Here is a 21240-nt window from a genome sequence, read left to right as displayed (position 1 = left end):
CCGGAGCTGGACTAGGCACCGGTGGAGCAGACTGCTCTGGCACTGGAGTAGAGCAGATGACCGGAACTGGACTAGGCACCGGTGGAGCGGACTGCTTCATCACTGGAGCGCAGCAGACGGCCGGACCCAGACCCAGTCCCGGATTGCTCCTGCACTGGAGAGGAGCAGACTTCCGGATCCGTATCTATCCCCATCTTTGGAGCAGGACTGAATGCCGTGCCCAGCCTGGGCACCGACGCAGAGAAGGATTCCAGCCCCGTGGTTAGGCTGGCTGCCGGCCCCAGACTGGGCACCGACATGCTAAGGTGCTCCTTGCAGGGGAACATCGCTGGGGGCTCCGTGCAGGGGACCGTCGCTGGAGGTCTGGTGCGAGGAGCAGGCACGGGCCGTACCGGGCTGGGGACACGCACCATTGGCCTGGTGCGAGGAGCAGGCACGGGCCATACCGGGCTGTGGACACGCACCATTGGCCTGGTGCGAGGAGCAGGCACGGGCCATACCGGGCTGGGGACACGCACCATTGGCCTGGTGCGAGAAGCAGGCACGGGCCGTACCGGGCTGGTGACACGCACCATTGGGCTGGTGCGAGGAGCAGGCACGGGCCGTACCGGGCTGGGGACACGCACCATTGGGCTGGTGCGAGAAGCAGGCACGGGCCGTACCGGGCTGGTGACACGCACCATTGGGCTGGTGCGAGGAGCAGGCACGGGCCGTACGGGCTGGGGGACACGCACCATTGGGCTGGTGCGAGAAGCAGGCACGGGCCGTACCGGGCTGGGGACACGCACCATTGGGCTGGTGCGAGAAGCAGGCACGGGCCGTACCGGGCTGGGGACACGCACCATTGGGCTGGTGCGAGGAGCAGGCACGGGCCGTACCGGGCTGGGGACACGCACCTTTGGCCTGATGCGAGGAGCAGGCACGGGCCGTACCGGCTGTGGATGCGCACCGATGGTGTGGTGCGCTGAGTCAGCATTTTCCGTGATCGACTCTGGGCCGGCGCTGGAAGCACTGGACAGGGAACTGGCATTGGAGATCTACGACTGCTCCTGTCCTTCTCTCTCCACCTAATCCCCATCCTGTGAGGACTCCTCCGGGAGCCCTCACAAGTGAGGGAACAGAAGCACATCGTTGTCTTCCTCCGACTCCTCTGTGTACTCCTGCTCCCATGGTTGTAGGGGCTCCTCCTGGAACCCTCACAAGTGGGGATCATCAACTACCCTTAGTATTCATGTGAGGGCTTGACTGTGGTCCTACCACTCCCCCTAGTGGAAGTAAGGCCTACCCACAGTCAAACCTTCACAAAAATAGGAAGTTAAAGTTTGGTCGCAAATGGGTCTTCCAAATGGACAATAACCCCAAGCATACTTCCAAAGTTGTGGCAAAATGGCTTAAGGACAACAAAGTCAAGGTATTGGAGTGGCCATCACAAAGCCCTGACCTCAATCCTATAGAAAATGTGTGGGCAGAACTGAAAAGGCGTGTGCGAGCAAGGAGGCCTACAAACCTGACTCAGTTACACCAGCTCTGTCAGGAGGAATGGGCCAAAATTCACCCAACTTATTGTGGGAAGCTTGTGGAAGGCTACCCAAAACATTTGACCCAAGTTAAACAATTTACCCACTGGGAATGTGATGAAAGAAATAAAAGCTGAAATAAATCATTCTCTCTGCTATTATTCTGACAATTCACATTCTTAAAATAAAGTGGTGATCCTAACTGACCTAAGACAAAGCATTTATACTAGGATTAAATGTCAGAAATTGTGAAAAACTGAGTTTAAATGTATTTGGCTAAGGTATATGTAAATTTCCGACTTCAACTGTAACTATCCAGAATTCTAGTATTACCTTCCTCATCATGAGAATAACTACAGATCACTATCACAATGCATTCTTAGTCCAAATTACTATACATTTAGCAGTGTATATACCTTCTACATCAAACTCATACCCAAATTATCAAATTTAGAGAAATCCAAATTAATTATGGACACAGCTGACCAACCCCGTCCTTCCCCGGCACTCAATCTTCTGCCGTTTCTTCATTATGTTCTTCAGATAGCTTTATATTTCAACTTGAATTGCCCATAACAATGTCCCAATTTCAATGTCTCATCCGAGCAGCTACCATCTCTACCCCCCATTCTGTCTCGTCCATTTGCCAACCAGTATACCAACAACATGAGAAATGTTGTATTTGAACGGATCTCTCTCCATGGACTCCTGTCACACTCCCGCAAGAAAAGCATGAGATAAAAGACAGTTGATAGCTTCTATTGGATGCTGTACATCGGTTGCAGGTAGAAGTGGTGCTGTACAGGAACGTCTTCAACGCCTCTGATGCTCATCTTCAGCCGGTTTAGAGGGGTTTTGAGGTTCACACCGTTCTTGACCTAATTATCTCTGCTATGCTTTCCAGACTCCATCTGTAGTTACGAGAGAGGACAGATCATAACAGTTTAGCTGTGTTCATTTCTAATCCAAGAAATCCATATAAGCATTGACTATATGACAAATTATTATGTTTTACCAATTATTCTTAATACCAATTTCTAACATACTCTCCTTATCACCCTGTCGAATCAGCCAGAGCACGTAGCTCATCATTAGCCTTCCCATTGCCATCGTCTCCCATCTCCTGATTCTGATCATCCACAGCATCCTCATCTTCCTCATCTCCAGGTCGTCGGTTTCCTCGTGGTACTCTAGTGCAGTGGTTTAGATCTCCCCTCTATCTGTACAGCCGTTGGTGTAGCCTGGATGACGATGTACGGTCCCTTTAGCTCTGAACCTTCTTCCGTCACTAGGGTCTCGGATCAGTCAGAGTCCCTCTCAATCCACCGACATCGGTCTGTGGATAGTGTCCTTCTGGCAGCATACCAATAGGGAAGATGAGAGTCACTACTGCAAAGACACACAGACACATACAGACACAAAAGAAAATAACGCTACCCAAAGGCGAGGCCATCTTCCTCTTCTGGGGTTGGACCTCTCCTACAGTGAGAGACATGGATCTAGGTATCTCTCTCTGCTACTTTCCCCTCCATCGAGGTAGCCAGCAACACCTAGTACTGACCTCTCCACGTAGGGTTTGTCCATCTCTTACTTCTGTAATCCTTTACTGCCACAAAGCCTCCAGGGCGCAGAAAATGCCCAGATTCTCCTGTTAGGTTGGGCAAAGTTGCCTTCACCCATGGGAAGAAAGTCTTAAGAACATTGTTAGGTGAGACACAGTATGCTACTGTACCATCTCTTCTCCTCAGTCAAGAGAAACCTTGAGATTAAGAAGTGCACATCCTTAAAGCCCATTGTAGTCCACTAGTTTCAGACACAGGCCTCCTCTACACCCTGCCTGCTACCACAAATACACTTGCACATAAACATTTTATCTAACCCATAACACATTAATTACTACTGCTCATATTCCTACCACAATTTACATATTTACCAAAAGGCCCCAGAAGACCAGTAATTCCCCCTTTTGGACACATGACTCACATCCTGATTCATGCGTTCAAAAAAACAACAACAACATTGCCTGTTAAAACAAAATAATAAATTAAATTAAAATGACAACCTTTGATAATATCTTAACTTAATTGTATCCCATAAAGTAATTCAAGAATAGTAAAATTGTCTAGCGACAGGTATCCCTCATTCAGGGCTAGCAGTCCCTCTCTGTCCTTGTCATAGTCCAAATCATATATACGATTATGAACCATAACCTTCGTCATAATTATCAATATTACAAATTACCCTCAACTCGTTATAATAAATGACCTTAAATTCACCATCCTATGTCTCTCGGGTTTCCAGTGTGGGTGATCAAATCACACTAGAAAGTCAGGACAGAGGTCAGATGTCAATCAAATCCTTCAAAGAAGTGCTTCATTCTATAGTAGACTAATCCTTAACAACAGTCAAAACATTTCATACATATCGTATCCCCAGTGTACAGTAAGACTTCATTACAGTTCTTATTAAAATAAATCACATATGTTTAATTAAAACTCACTCAGAAAATAAAACTTCAAAAAATTCCATGTGTGTGTCCCTTTAAGACATATAATTTCTAACCTGTGAAAACCCCCTCAACAAAATTAAATAGTCCACTCAGTGAGACCACATACTCGGGAACATCTGAAAAAGATAATGAAACCCCCTTCTCCTGGAACAGAAAGTTGACTTGTTGTTAACATTCAGTTATAATCAGCAATCCCCAAAATAGTAATTACACACAAAACATGATGCAGATAATTCCACTGTACTACCTTATATCACTAATTGTTAGTTTCAATCCAATTCCTCGTTTCTACTCCAGAATAAGATGACCTAAAATCTCTCAAAAGATGAAAACCACCCAACGTTCTCTGTGTTTGCAATGAGTATTTTCAATTGAGTACCCTTTAGATTCCACTTTCTGTAATTCTCGCAAGGATTATTCCACCCCAAAATCGGCTCCATTTGCTCCCATGTCAAATTATGCTAGTATCATTACTTGATCAACAACATAGGAAATATCTGTTTCCCCTTATATTGTTCCTGACACCCCTCTAAATGTCATATTTTTTTTCATTCGCCAATATAATCAATTACTCCACGTAAGGAAGCCGTGATATTTTATCCCAGGCATCTATTAAAAAAGTTATTTGAGACGTTGTCTCCTACCTTCCCTTATACATATACTGGAGGGGCCTTCCATCAATCCTGGAGAAAAAAACTCCCACTCAAGACACATCAGATAATACCACGTTTCATTAATTGGAATAAACCTATAACCCCTTTCTGTTAATTTAATCATCGCTATCTGTTGCATTGATTTAGTAAAAATATAAACCTGTTGACCAACAAATCTAGAACCTTCAAAAAGTTAGTGCTGCCCGATCAGCGTAATAGTCTAAACTACCTGCCATCCCCTAATTTCAACGTAACAGAAACAGATTATCGTTTTTAGAATTAATGAACTGTCTACATAACTCACTGGTGTTACACAAACTATAGAATTGAATAATAATTAAAAATTGTCAAAGAACATTTCCTATTCAGATCTCTGCTTCACATTACCCTCTGTGTCCTATACATCCTGATATAGCCAAACGAGCACGACTCTCTTTCACCCGTGGACTAAATCATGGCATTAGTACATTTTATCCACAAACCACTACTACCTAATAACATATTTGCATTCACATTACTAGAAGGCATTATTTTAATACTAGTCTACTCAAACAATCCAATTAAACATTTCTAATTTCCCAATTAACCTCCTTTCCTTTTAACCCAGAAAACCCTCTACAATTTCTATTATTCTCTACCTCTGTCTTTCCATTCAATGTTACTTTAGCAGGTGACAAATTATTGTTAAATTATAGTCAAAACAAACCAAACATCTATTCACAGGGAGTCCACTTTAGTTACTATGTTATCCTAGCCGCCATGGGTTGGTAGGACAATCCCTTTCGTATAATCTAATCAATGCAACCAGTGATCCGGGTCAACAGCATCAATGTAACAGTTTTGCTTCCGTCCCTACATGGGCTTGAACCAGGGACCTTCTGCACACATCGACAACAGTCAACCTCGAAGCATCGTTACCCATCGCTCCACTAAAGCCGCGGCCATTGAGCAAGGTAAACAACTACTTCAAGGTCTCAGAGCGAGTTACATCACCAATGGAAACGCTACTAGTTCACACCGCTAAGTAGCTAGCCATTTCACACCGGTTACACTCACCCCCCTTTGACTTCCTCCTTTTCCGCAGCAACCAGTGATCCCAATACACCAAACTTAACCCATTATGTCCCTTATAGCCCACTGTAGTTCAGCGAGCCCCAGTCGCTAACACCCGCAGACAAAACCATGGAAACTCTTCCATTCTTACTAGTAGACCAAATAAAACTCACTCTCAAACAGCGTTCTGCGTTTACCTCTATCGTAGGGTTAAAAACTAACTTGACAACTTTCACAATCCTAGATTATGTTTTGGTTCAGTGTCTCTGTTAGGATGCAAAGTAAATTATTTCTGTTAGCTTTCTCAGCAAAAAGTTTTTATATCCCTCAGTTAATGTTATCTCTCTCCCTAATATACAGTGGGGGAAAAAAGTATTTAGTCAGCCACCAATTGTGCAAGTTCTCCCACTTAAAAAGATGAGAGAGGCCTGTAATTTTCATCATAGGTACACGTCAACTATGACAGACAAAATGAGGGAAAAAAAATCCAGAAAATCACATTGTAGGATTTTAATGAATTTATTTGCAAATTATGGTGGAAAATAAGTATTTGGTCAATAACAAAAGTTTCTCAATAATTTGTTATATACCCTTTGTTGGCAATGACACAGGTCAAATGTTTTCTGTAAGTCTTCACAAGGTTTTCACACACTGTTGCTGGTATTTTGGCCCAGTCCTCCATGCAGATCTCCTCTAGAGCAGTGATGTTTTGGGGCTGTCACTGGGCAACACAGAACTTTCAACTCCCTCCAAAGATTTTCTATGGGGTTGAGATCTGGAGACTGGCTAGGCCATTCCAGGACCTTGAAATGCTTCTTACGAAGCCACTCTCGTTGCCCGGGCGGTGTGTTTGGGATCATTGTCATACTGAAAGACCCAGCCACGTTTCATCTTCAATGCCCTTGCTGATGGAAGGAGGTTTTCACTCAAAATCTCACGATACATGGCCCCATTCATTCTTTCCTTTACACGGATCAGTCGTCCTGGTCCCTTTGCAGAAAAAACAGCCCCAAAGCATGATGTTTCCACCCCCATGCTTCACAGTAGGTATGGTGTTCTTTGGATGCAACTCAGCATTCTTTGTCCTCCAAACACGACGAGTTGAGTTTTTACCAAAAAGTTCTATTTTGGTTTCATCTGACCATATGACATTCTCCCAATCCTTTTCTGGATCGTCCAAATGCACTCTAGCACGGGCCTGGACATGTACTGGCTTAAGCAGGGGGACACGTCTGGCACTGCAGGATTTAAGTCCCTGGCGGCGTAGTGTGTTACTGATGGTAGGCTTTGTTACTTTGGTCCCAGCTCTCTGCAGGTCATTCACTAGGTCCCCCCGTGTGGTTCTGGGATTTTTGCTCACCGGTCTTGTGATCATTTTGACCCCACGGGGTGAGATCTTGCGTGGAGCCCCAGATCGAGGGGGAGATTATCAGTGGTCTTGTATGCCTTCCATTTCCTAATAATTGCTCCCACAGTTGATTTCTTCAAACCAAGCTGCTTACCTATTGCAGATTCAGTCTTCCCAGTCTGGTGCAGGTCTACAATTTTGTTTCTGGTGTCCTTTGACAGCTCTTTGGTCTTGGCCATAGTGGAGTTTGGAGTGTGACTGTTTGAGGTTGTGGACAGGTGTCTTTTATACTGATAACAAGTTCAAACAGGTGCCATTAATACAGGTAACGAGTGGAGGACAGAGGAGCCTCTTAAAGAAGAAGTTACAGGTCTGTGAGAGCCAGAAATCTTGCTTGTTTGTAGGTGACCAAATACTTATTTTCCACCATAATTTGCAAATAAATTTGTAAAAAATCCTACAATGTGATTTTCTGGAATTTTTTTCCTCAATTTGTCTGTCATAGTTGACGTGTACCTATGATGAAAATTACAGGCCTCTCTCATCTTTTTAAGTGGGAGAACTTGCACAATTGGTGGCTGACTAAATACTTTTTTTTCCCCACTGTATCTTCATACTCTGCTTCTTTTCAACAATGCATTTTCATCCCTTGTGTTTTTAATATTTATTCTCTTTGTCCCATTGCTTCACTTCCCATTAAGAAAACACACACAAATAATAACAAAGATAGCTAATAATGTAAGCATACTGTGTCCATAATAAGTATATAGGTTGTATGTTGGGAGCTTTTGGGAAAGAGCACAGTTAGAAAGATGTGGCATTTAGGAGCAAACCGGATGGACATCATGAAAATGATCGGAGAGGTTGAGAGTAGAAGAAGTTCAGGAGCAAAAAAAAATATATATATATATATATATATATATAGAGAGAGAGAGAGAATTATTGTAAAATTAACTCTGTCCATGAGGTGTAGATAGTAAGTATAGACCGGAAGTAGAGGCCTGGGCGTTGTTGTTCACTAATTTACTCCAAGTAGGGAAAGGATGGTGGGGTTGAAAAGTAATAAAGGGGAATATATATATAAAAAATAAAAATAAAACATGGGGGATTGGAAGTGATGGAGACAATTACATTGATAGAAGATACAATCTATCTGCAATATTAAGCTGATCCATTCCCCCCAAAAAGAAAAAGAGAAAAAAATAATAATAATAATAATAATTAAATAAATAAAATGAAAAAAGAATAAAAGAAAAAGAAATAAAAAATATATTAAAATAGAAAATAAAAAAATAAAAATTAAAATAGAATACACACTCACTTTCCTGTGCTTTGGTATTATATTCTTTATTTTTCTTTGTTCCCTTATCTCATCTCAAACCTATAAAACCCCTTTCCTCTCCTGTGCTTAGGTATTTTCCCAATGATTTATTCAGCTTCGGGTCACTAGACCCCACCCTATTTTATCAAATATTCCTACGTTCTATTTTCTATTTTCTATCTGTGCCTACTTGCCTCCCCATTACTGTAGCTCGTTTCAGAATAACCCACCTAAACTCTCTCAACACTACAGACACTGCTTTATATTGTGCCCCTTTCCTAGAATGTTACCATGGCTACAGCTCTATCGCAATTACCAGTCCCCTATTATTAGCAGTCAGTAGATTTAGGTAACTGTCCCATCTAATTAGGCTACAGGTAGTAAAATAAACATCTACTGTTTTTGGACGATCATACATTCAATTTACATCTATATTATTAATATTCAGTCTATTGATTGACATTAGGACACCATTCTCAGTCGTTTAAGCTAGCAAACCATTAGGCAACACCAAAAAATTACTACCTCGAAATCGTCACGCGTAAGTGTGGCATAAGTGAGTCTTTCAATTTGAACCAAACAAGCTGCTAAATCTTCCAGTCTACATCACAAAACAAACACTGGCTGCAGTATCTGTCTAAGCAACACATACCAACAGTTGAATTACACTCAGAAACCCAGATGTTACTCTATGCCATTGACCCAATGCTATTGAAATGACAAAGAAATCCCGCAAATAGCCCATTTACAATGGTTTGCAGTCTTAACATCTGATCTATAATGGAATTCCTTCACTTCCTCACCATAGCTCCTCAATGATAATATATTTAATGGAAACCCTGAATTCGCTTTGTACTATGTTATAAATTACGTCTATAAATTCCAGTCCTTATGGGCAGTTTATTCCTTAAACCTTATCTCTATCACATGATCCATCAACGGCACCAACTTATAAAACTTATATTTCTTGTTTCTCACACCCAACGTACGTCTGTGTTTTGGGGTTAACATATTGTATACTAATAATATTCCAATTATTACTTCATCAAATCTCTAGTAATCGCTTAAACACACATAAAATTCATAACATTTTCATATATTCACATAATCCATATAGAACGTTAGAAATCCTTAGGTACTCACATCAAACAATCCCTTTTTTTTTTTTTACGATTCTCAATCGACACAAATCAACTTCTCCAAACATAGTCCCAGCGGAACCAAAAAACAGTTTTCCGGACACTGCCCTGCCTGTCATGGGATCCTCCCAGAAAATACAGACTTTTCTACAACTCTCTAAAATAACCTCACGCTCTCCATACCACTCCTTGATATTCTATGACCTAATTCTGTTATATATCGAAACTTCTTATCCAAACTTATATCAGATTATCATATCCATTTCAATAACTTATTATGCACCCTTCAGATTAAAAGTACTTTCTGCTGTTTGTTCATAAGGTAGCCTATGTTGTTCCATTCAATTACTTAACTTCGTTAGCTGACTTTTTCTCCTTATTAATTATATTTCCAGGTCATCGTGCGCTCATTAAATCGCATGCTTTATACGCCTCTTTTATATACTCTAAATCCCATTTCGTGTTGCTTACGGCGATATTGTCAATGATGTATTTTCACGCTATCTGTAATTTATCCCTTTTAAAAATACCTTCTTGAGGATACTCATTATCTGTCCATGCTGCTACGTCACTGAGATGTGGTTCCCCATAGACAAATCCTAATTTACTTAACATTGTCTGATTTTCGATACTTTTAGTAGAGACTTGTTTAAATGCTGATTTGTCTGTAATAATTTAGTAATTTCCTTTCTCTCTCTTGGAGGTAAATGAAGCTCTGATTTATTATTGTGATTGTCTTGCCAGATTCCAGTCTACTGAGTTGACACCATTGTTTTTATTATTAGTTCATGCAATATTAGTAATCAAATACTTGAATCAAATCCCCAACTTAATCTTTATTAAAATTTTGTTTGCCTGTTTTGTCATTGGTGCCATGATTCAACATGCTCGTTTTTGAGTAATTCACAAAGGACTAATTCTGTCCTTCTTTTTATGATGATTTACCACAAAGGCCCCTAACCTATTTCTTTATAATGTCTCCATACACTAAGGGATACCTGCGCCCAATCTTTTTATAATGTACTTTAAACAGTAATGGAATAAAACCCACTCACTCTTTATAATGTACTTTAAACATTAATGGAATAACACTCACTCTGTTTATAATGCCATTACACATTAAGGGAAGTCCTGCCCCCACTCGCTTATCCTCTGTTGCTTTTTTACTCATTACTCTGAATACACCCTGTTTTGAATCATAGCACCATGTCATTGCCTAATTTGATATTTCTCCTTACATATGTTTACATACTTGAAAACCACTCATCTATTCCCCTAAAACAAATATTGAATTTTAAACGTTCGTTACAGCTCAGCTTTACCACAGATAAGCATAATTTGACAATCAATATAATGAAAGACTGCTTACCTGTTATTTCAGCTGTAAACTGCATCCTGTTCATTTAGACGCCAATCTGTTATGACGAGTTCCTCTGGTATCAAGTAATTCATGACGCAAGAAGATATTTAACACTTAGATGGAGAGTTGATGCAAAGTATTTAATTGATTACGGTACCGGGTTCGTATAACAAACGGCACGTGCTTTGCCTCTTGTCATCCGAACTCTGGACAAAGGAAATCTCTCAGTTTATATACTTCATGTTACACGTTTCTTCAACAACATCTGGTAACCATCAGTGGGCACTCCCCACTGATGTTATTACCTTGTACCCCAAGTCAGTATATTCCATCTATCAATCATTCTAAGATAAACCGTAGTAAGCTCCCTCGACATAATGGAATCCTTGGCATTCACTCTGTGGCACCAAGAGTTACCTATCTAACAGATTTAACTTTGTTCCCACAACACTATGACAAGACGTTATATCACTTTACATTACAGTGTGGTTATTACTGTTAGGCCTAGGGTCAGGGTTAGAGTTACTACATTTAGCAGTAACCCTAACCCTAGCCATATCTAGGACTAAAAAGAGAAGACGTTTTACAATCAGAGTTCTTTGTAATACTTCTTAGTCATACAGAAAACCCCCACATCTTAAAAGGTGGACGGGGTTATGAACATATCCTAAGAATTGTTTCTGCAACCAGATGAAATGAAACTGCCTTTCAGCAGGAAAAGCTTCTCTAATAATCCTAACCATGGCTGGGTGTCGTCAGAGACTGAGAGGTATAGAGACACACTGTCAAGTCAAAACATCTGGCTGTGCTTTCATGTCAAAACAGTTATTCTATTTATACAATTATATTCTATGATAATATATCATATCCATAGGCTCCACTCTGTATAGTGTTAATGATGACTGTTTGTTCTGTACATTGATTGAATGGTTAGGACTATCTCTCTGTATTCACAGTTTAAATCTGTCTGTCTGTCTGTGTCTGTCTGTCTGTCTGTCTGTCTGTGTCTCTCTCTCTCTCTCTATTGTGACAGCTGTAGACACAGCCAACTTCTCTGCTGTGGTTGTTGTTGCTATCAGTGTTAAGGTCAAGGTACAAAGTGATTGACCTCACTCTGACCCATTTACGGAGTTCAATCACTCTGATAGAACTCCATCTTGGAACAGAACTCACCAGTCCACCCATAGGAATACATTGACAGTTGTCACAACATGTCATCTTTATATCCTATATTGTATGTAGCTCTGATTGCACTGTCCTTACATAACTCTTCCTGGTCTATAGAAATGGCCATCTTGGGAAGGAGTGAGTGGATTCTGTGAGATCCAGTCATCGTTCTTCCTGCGCTGTAAGGACCTAAGTCTCCGGGTGCTCCATGTGATGGCCTACAGTCTGGGCCTGGAGAATGAGGTCTTCCTGAGTGCAGACAGACACATAGGGAGTGAGTACAGCTCTCTCTCTCTCAGGGGGTTATCTATGTACAATCACACCTGGGTGAAGGGGTGCTCAGTCCTAGGAATGTAAAACTGAAGGTCCATGGTAATAGAGTGATTTTTCATTTTAAAATGTATGTCAACAAAAACTAATGATTGCAAAGTTAAACAAACCTTACAACGTTATGCACAAGGACTACTTTTAACAATATACACAAAAAAAGAACAAAAACACATTTACTTGAAGAACAGCGCAGATGCAAAGTTTGGTAACAGAATGACGGCACAAAGAGCACAAACCCTCATTCTGTTTGAAATACATTTTAAAGTTAAAATCTGAGTCTCTATTTCCAGTTGTAAAAGAAAGTTCAGGATGGCAGCATATACCCTTTAATGATATTAATTGCTCAAGCATTTTGGAGCAAGCTTCTTCATCAAAGCATGATTGCAGCAGTATTACAAATACACATTAATCATGGTTCCCTTTCAATGTCAATGTGGATTTGTAACATTCTGACACAGTGTTGCAATAGTGCTGGAACCATCTTTGAAAGGACAATGTGAAAGGAAAATACATTTGGGGCGCTATTGTGTGAATCAGGCTTGATTGTTGTTGTCTCCTGCAGGTGATGAGAACGGCAGTAACCTGAGGTCTCTGTATTACCCCGCGGTGAGGAGTGACAGGGTGAAGGAGGGCCAGCTGCGCTGTGGAGAACACTCTGACTACGGCAGCATCACTCTGGTCTTCCAGAGCCAAGAGGGTGGCCTGCAGGTAAACAAGACACCACTGAATCCTCTGGTCTTCCAGAGCCAAGAGGGTGGCCTGCAGGTAAACAAGACACCACTGAATCCTCTGGTCTTCCAGAACCAAGAGGGTGGCCTGCAAATAAACAAGACACCACTGAATCCTCTGGTCTTCTAGAACCAAGAGGGTGGCCTGCAGGTAAACAAGACACCACTGAATCTGCTGGTCTTCTATAACCAAGAGGGTGGCCTGCAGGTAAACAAGACACCACTGAATCCTCTGGTCTTCTAGAACCAAGAGGGTGGCCTGCAGGTAAACAAGACACCACTGAATCCGCTGGTTTTCTAGAACCAAGAGGGTGGCCTGCAGGTAAACAAGACACCACTGAATACTCTGGTCTAGAACCAAGAGGGTGGCCTGCAGGTAAACAAACACCACTGAATCCTCTGGTCTAGAACAAAGAGGTTGGCCTGCAGCTTCTATTAGGGGCAGGAGTTTTCCTGGCTACGTCACCTGGCAGGAAAAACTTTGTCTCTAGTTATATTATTGCTCACAGAGTGAGTCCATGCAACTTATGTGACTTGTTAAGCACATTTCTGCTGGACTATGTATGTTACTGGAATTTGTTCACCCCAATAGCAAAGTTGTTTTTCTCCATAACTCTAAATGCCATCTTATTAGATGGTGTCATTTCCCCCCATTAGTTTGGGATTGAGACCTGCAGTCATCTTGATTTTAGACCACTTTTGAGAAGTGTTCCACAGGCAGTAAATCTATTGTAGAATAAATGGAACCTGGATCTATTTCATTCTATTAACATGGCTTATGTGTGTTATAGCAGTAATGGGGTTAAACTGATATTAAAATGACAACTCCATAGGTGGGTACCAGGTCAGGGTAGTTCATCTCTGCGCCCAGCATCCCTGGGACAGTACTGATCAACATAGCTGACCTGATGCAGAGGTGGACCTGTGATGTTTTCCTCTCAGAGGTGGACCAGTGATGTTTTCCTCTTTGACACACCTTTACCTGATAAGACCATACAAGATGTTACAGGCTTATTGCATGTGGAAACAGACCTGTGTTCAAATACTATTTAAAATAATTGTGAATACTTAATAAGCAGTGCTTGATTGAGTTTGCCTGTTGTAATGGAACCAATAGAAAAGTCCTAAAAGTACAAACATCTAAAACTTTTCTCGTTCAGTTAGTCCCTCCCTGTTTCAGTTAATTATCTTCAGTTTGGTGCCTAGTGAATAAGACTCAGGTCTCTATGGAAACATCAATGTAAATTCATTAGATCTTTACTCCTCACTTTCCCGTTCAGGTCGATAGGGTTTTGCTGCCCCCTGCTCGAGACTGGAGCACACGGCAGTCCCTGGCTTTCTTTGTGCAGCTGGAGGACCTCATCACCTGTTGTGACAGGTCCAACAAATATCCCCTGGTGAAGGCAGGGGCCTATCTCATCCAACGCTTCAATGACTCTTATGGGAGGCAGAGAGTATTATCTATCTATCTATCTATCTATCGAGAGAGAGAAAGAGAATCAGGTAAAGTTCTGGAGATGAGGGAATATGTGTCCAGAAACCCTCCAGTATGGTTAACCACAGTATGGACTATCAATACAAGTGACCATTTAGAATGTGACCCAGTTCAATGGGTCTTAACACAACTGGGGGATGTCAGCCAGGAAGTTTTCTAAACACAACTGGAACAGAATTTGTTTGTGATTCGTTGTTAATGGATTTTCAATTAGGAACAACAACACACAACAAATAAAAACAAAGGGGGAGGAAACCACTAAAGTCATTACCATATTGTCATTTTCTAATGACAGGGAGAAAACATGTAAAATCTAGAAGACTACTTTAGATCTGGTCAGAAGAAGCCTAGTGCACTATGCAGGGAACAGGGAGAGATTTGGGACAGAGACAGTAACTCCTGTATGGAAATCTTTCCCTCCCTCATCTGTCTTATATACAGTTGAAGTCAGAAGTTTACATTCACCTTTGCCAAATATGTTTTTCACAATTCCTGACATTTAATCCTAGTAAATATTCCCTGTCTTAGGTCAGTTAGCATCACCACTTTATTTTAAGAATGTGAAATGTCAGAATAATAGTAGAGAGAATGATTTATTTCAGCTTTTATTTATTTAATCACATTCCCAATGGGAAAATTTGTATTTGGTAACATTGCCTTTAAATTGATGAACTTGGGTCAAACGTTTCGGGTAGCCAGGTTATGTCGATATAGGACTTGTTTTACTGTGGATATAGATAATTTTGTACCTGTTTCCTCCAGCATCTTCACAAGGTCCTTTGCTGTTGTTCTGGGATTGATTTGCACTTTTTTCACCAAAGTACATTCATCTCTAGGAGACAGAACGAGTCTTCTTCATGAGCGATATGACAGCTGCGTTGTCCCATGGTGTTTATACTTGCGTACTATTGTTTGTACATATGAACGTGGTACCTTCAGGCATTTGGAAATTGCTCCCAAGGATGAACCAGACTTGTGGAGGTCTACAATTGTTTTCTGAGGTCTTGGCTGATTTCTTTTGATTTTCCCATGATGTCAAGCAAAGAGGCACTGAGTTTGAAGGTAGGCCTTGAAATACATCCACAGGTACACCTCAATTGACTCAAATGATGTCAATTAGCCTATCAGAAGCTTCTAAAGCCATGACATCATTTTCAGGAATTTTCCAACCTATTTAAAGGCACAGTCAACTTAGTGTATATAAACTTTTGGCCCACTGGAATTGTGATACAGTGAATTAAAAGTGAAATAATCTGTAAACAATTGTTGGAAAATGTACTTGTCATGCACAAAGTAGATGTCCTAACCGACTTGCCAAAACTATAGTTTGTTAAAAAGAATTTTGTGGAGTGGTTGAAAAACGAGTTTTAATGATTCCAACCTAAGTGTATGTAAACTTTCGACTTCAACTGTATCTGCCCATTTCCCCTTCCATCCTCCCTAATCATTCTATTATATCATCCACACCACTAGCCAGCTTCCACACATTTACAAGTTAAAGACACACCACTAGCCAGCTTCCACACATTTACAAGTTAAAGGCACACCACTAGCCAGCTTCCACACATTTACAAGTTAAAGGCACACCACTAGCCAGCTTCCACACATTTACAAGTTAAAAAGACACACCTTGGAATAAATAACAAAGGACTTTGATATATTGTGTATTTTTTATTTCCAATCACCATAAATCATATTTAACCATGAAATAATCTAAATTCATCTGTTCCTGACTCTGGATAGTGGACTAAAAAGACCATCAACCTCCAATGATATTAAAGTACAATTCTGAACATTACTGATATACTGAGAGGCAAGTCAATATATATTTTGGTTTTTATTGTTTGGTTAATAGCACCACCGGCTGGACAGGTTTAATGTTGCTTGACTGAGCAGTATGGGAGAATAAAAGATGCCAAATGTAAGGCCGGTTTCCTCCACTGAACATGGTTTTTAGTCTAGGACTAGGCTTAATCTGTGTCTGGGAAACCGGCCCATATAGTTTAAGTAGAAAGTAAGTGATACCAGCTTGTAGTGGGCTGACTAGTCCTTAGGAATTGTCCTTTTGTTCCTGGACCATTTTCCATGCAGCTCCAGGTGACAGAGAACACATCAATTAGGGCCGAGACTACAAGCTGTTCAATGATACTGAAATTACATAGAGACAGAGAACCTATTGAGAAAACATATCAATGGTTCTGAATGCCAACCAATATACATCAAAAGCATACATCATGATTAATGTGAATGTATAAGATTAAAACATTGCACTTACATATATATGAATGCATAGAATTGTAATTCATAACATCTTCTGAAGAACAAATCAGTCAAATAATTGCACATAAAACAGAGCAGAATGAATCATCACATCTGGGGACCATCACCGCCAGCATGACTAGTACCTATGTGGACCCTACTACAGTTTAACCAGCTCAGCTATAGACTACACCAGCATGACTAGTATCTATGTGGACCCTACTACAGTTTAACCAGCTCAGCAATAGACTACACCAGCATGACTAGTATCTATGTGGACCCTACTACAGTTTAACCAGCTCAGCTATAGACTACACCAGCATGACTAGTATCTATGTGGACCCTACTACAGTTTAACCAGCTCAGCTATAGACTACACCAGCATGACTAGTATCTACAGTGGGGAGAACAAGTATTTGATACACTGCCGATTTTGCAGGTTTTCCTACTTACAAAGCATGTAGAGGTCTGTACTTTTTATCATAGGTACACTTCAACTGTGAGAGACGGAATCTAAAACAAAGATCCAGAAACTCACATTGTATGATTTTTAAGTAATTAATTTGCATGACATAAGTATTTGATACATCAGAAAAGCAGAACTTAATATTTGGTACAGAAACCTTTGTTTGCAATTACAGAGATCATACGTTTCCTGTAGGTCTTGACCAGGTTTGCACACACTGCAGCAGGGATTTTGGCCCACTCCTCCATACAGACCTTCTCCAGATCCTTCAGGTTTCGGGGGCTGTCGCTGGGCATACGGACTTTCAGCTCCCTCCAAATATTTTCTATTGGGTTCAGGTCTGGAGACTGGCTAGGCCACTCCAGGACCTTGAGATGCTTCTTACGGAGCCACTCCTTAGTTTCCCTGGTTGTGTGTTTCGGGTCGTTGTCATGCTGGAAGACCCAGCCACGACCCATCTTCAATGCTCTTACTGAGGGAAGGAGGTTGTTGGCCAAGATCTCGCGATACATGGCCCCATCCATCCTCCCCTCAATACGGTGCAGTCGTCCTGTCCCCTTTGCAGAAAAACATCCCCAAAGAATGATGTTTCCACCTCCATGCTTCATGGTTGGGATGGTGTTCTTGGGGTTGTACTCATCCTCTTCTTCCTCCAAACACGGCGAGTGGAGTTTAGACCAAAAAGCTCTATTTTTGTCTCATCAGACCACATGACCTTCTCCCATTCCTCCTCTGGGTCATCCAGATGGTCATTGGCAAACTTTAGACGGGCCTGGACATGTGCTGGCTTGAGCAGGGGGACCTTGTGTGCGCTGTAGGATTTTAATCCATGACGGCGTAGTGTGTTACTAATGGTTTTCTTTGAGACTGTGTTCCCAGCTCTCTTCAGGTCATTGACCAGGTCCTGCCGTGTAGTTCTGGGCTGATCCCTCACCTTCCTCATGATCATTGATGCCCCACGAGGTGAAATCTTGCATGGAGCCCCAGACCGAGGATGATTGACCGTCATCTTGAACTTCTTCAATTTTCTAATAATTGCGCCAACAGTTGTTGCCTTCTCACCAAGCTGCTTGCCTATTGTCCTGTAGCCCATCCCAGCCTTGTGCAGGTTTACAATTTTATCCCTGATGTCCTTACACAGCTCTCTGGTCTTGGCCATTGTGGAGAGGTTGGAGTCTGTTTGATTGAGTGTGTGGACAGGTGTATTTTATACAGGTAACGAGTTCAAACAGGTGCAGTTAATACAGGTAATGAGTGGAGAACAGGAGGGCTTCTTAAAGAAAAACTAACAGGTCTATGAGAGCGGGAATTCTTACTGGTTGGTAGGTGATCAAATACGTATGTCATACAATAAAATGCAAATTAATTATTTAAAAATCATACAATGTGATTTTCTGGATTTTTGTTTTAGATTCCGTCTCTCACAGTTGAAGTGTACCATGATAAAAATTACAGACTTCTACATGCTTTGTAAGTAGGAAAACCTGCAAAATCGGCAGTGTATCAAATGCTTGTTCTCCCCACTGTATGTGGACCCTACTACAGTTTAACCAGCTCAGCTATAGACTACACCAGCATGACTAGTATCTATGTAGACCCTATTACAGTTTAACCAGCTCAGCTTTAGACTACACCAGCATGACTAGTATCTATGTGGACCCTACTACAGTTTAACCAGCTCAGCAGTACCAGAGAGATGAAACCCAGGATAGAGGGGCTGAGTGAATGTGGTCTGGACTCTGTGGAGGAGGGTCATTGTGTCAGAGACACTGTAGAAGGACAGAGTACCTGCCTTGTGATCCAGGTACACTCCTACTCTGGAGGACTGAGGGCCTGATACTTTAGTCACAACATTATTGTGTCTGAAATAATAACCACTACTATAACACTGTAAACTCCAGGACTTGTTATTGTATCCAAATATATTACCTGTCCCTGTTCTGCTGAAGTCTTTATATGAGACTGCTGTAACAACAAACCCCCCACTCCACTCCACCTCCCAGTAACAGCGTCCAGACAGACCCTCTCTACACAGAACCTGGTTGTGGTTTGTGAATCTGTCTGGATGGTCAGGATACGGATGGACTTGGCCTGTACTTGTCACCTTTCTGTTCCCTTCAGACAGAGAGAGGTATGTGTATGCTGTGTTTGGGTCCAGTGTGAGCTGACAGGAATCTGGGAGAAGAGCAGAGCAGAGACCAATGAGGGGAGTTAGAAAAATAAGTTAAGTCAGATACTGTATCTACCCTGTCTTTGATTAGAGCACAGCAGAGATCAAATCAGAGAAATATGAGGAGTCAGATAGATACCCAGTCTTTGATTAGATCTACTATTGCTATATATTTCTAGAGGGATTGTTAGGAGTGTCAGTAAAAAGAGACTGTTAGTTACTTCAGAATAAAGATACTCACATTGTAAGAACTGTTCTCTGTTCTTGGGTTCTGGAGGCAGTACAACATCCACTATATTCACTACAGACACACAAACACATTCACAGAGAGAGGGAATGTTATTATCATACCATATTCCACATGTACAGTGGGGAAAAAAAGTATTTAGTCAGCCACCAATTGTGCAAGTTCTCCCACTTAAAAAGATGAGAGAGGCCTGTAATTTTCATCATAGGTACACGTCAACTATGACAGACAAATTGAGGAAAAAAATCGAGAAAATCACATTGTAGGATTTTTTATGAATTTATTTGCAAATTATGGTGGAAAATAAGTATTTGGTCACCTACAAACAAGCAAGATTTCTGGCTCTCACAGACCTGTAACTTCTGTAACTTCTTTAAGAGGCTCCTCTGTCCTCCACTCGTTACCTGTATTAATGGCACCTGTTTGAACTTGTTATCAGTATAAAATACACCTGTCCACAACCTCAAACAGTCACACTCCAAACTCCACTATGGCCAAGACCAAAGAGCTGTCAAAGGACACCAGAAACAAAATTGTAGACCTGCACCAGGCTGGGAAGACTGAATCTGCAATAGGAAAGCAGCTTGGTTTGAAGAAATCAACTGTGGGAGCAATTATTAGGAAATGGAAGACATACAAGACCACTGATAATCTCCCTCGATCTGGGGCTCCACGCAAGATCTCACCCCGTGGGGTCAAAATGATCACAAGAACGGTGAGCAAAAATCCCAGAACCACACGGGGGGACCTAGTGAATGACCTGCAGAGAGCTGGGACCAAAGTAACAAAGCCTACCATCAGTAACACACTACGCCGCCAGGGACTCAAATCCTGCAGTGCCAGACGTGTCCCCCTCCTTAAGCCAGTACATGTCCAGGCCCGTCTGAAGTTTGCTAGAGTGCATTTGGATGATCCAGAAGAGGATTGGGAGAATGTCATATGTCATATGGTCAGATGAAACCAAAATAGAACTTGTCGTGTTTGGAGGACAAAGAATGCTGAGTTGCATCCAAAGAACACCATACCTACTGTGAAGCATGGGGGTGGAAACATCATGCTTTGGAGCTGTTTTTCTGCAAAGGGACCAGGACGACTGATCCGTGTAAAGGAAAGAATGAATGGGGCCATGTATCGTGTGATTTTGAATGAAAACCTCCTTCCATCAGCAAGGGCATTGAAGATGAAACGTGGCTGGGTCTTTCAGCATGACAATGATCCCAAACACACCGCCCGGGCAACGAAGGAGTGGCTTCGTAAGAAGCATTTCAAGGTCCTGGAGTGGCCTAGCCAGTCTCCAGATCTCAACCCCATAGAAAATCTTTGGAGGGAGTTGAAAGTCTGTGTTGCCCAGCGACAGCCCCAAAACATCACTGCTCTAGAGGAGATCTGCATGGAGGAATGGGCCAAAATACCAGCAACAGTGTGTGAAAACCTTGTGAAGACTTACAGAAAACGTTTGACCTGTGTCATTGCCAACA

The 21240-nt window shown here is 41.7% G+C and overlaps 1 protein-coding gene across 1 annotated transcript; it reads left to right on the top strand.

Annotated features, from left to right (window-relative positions):
- Positions 1–297: 297 nt before the first annotated feature.
- Positions 298–14582, top strand: LOC121540117 (2-oxoglutarate-Fe(II) type oxidoreductase ppzD-like; the record flags this gene model as incomplete). The annotated part of the gene is given in 5 exon segments (XM_045215605.1): positions 298–366; positions 12185–12341; positions 12960–13105; positions 13959–14069; positions 14406–14582. Coding segments are annotated over 5 exon segments (660 nt in total), but the record flags the coding sequence as incomplete, so codon positions are not given.
- Positions 14583–21240: the final 6658 nt, after the last annotated feature.

This window comes from Coregonus clupeaformis, unplaced genomic scaffold, assembly GCF_020615455.1.
Source record: "Coregonus clupeaformis isolate EN_2021a unplaced genomic scaffold, ASM2061545v1 scaf0480, whole genome shotgun sequence".
Taxonomy (NCBI): domain Eukaryota; kingdom Metazoa; phylum Chordata; class Actinopteri; order Salmoniformes; family Salmonidae; genus Coregonus; species Coregonus clupeaformis.
The sequence above is the reverse complement of the archived record's forward strand: the minus strand, read 5'-3'. Positions and strand labels throughout refer to the sequence as shown.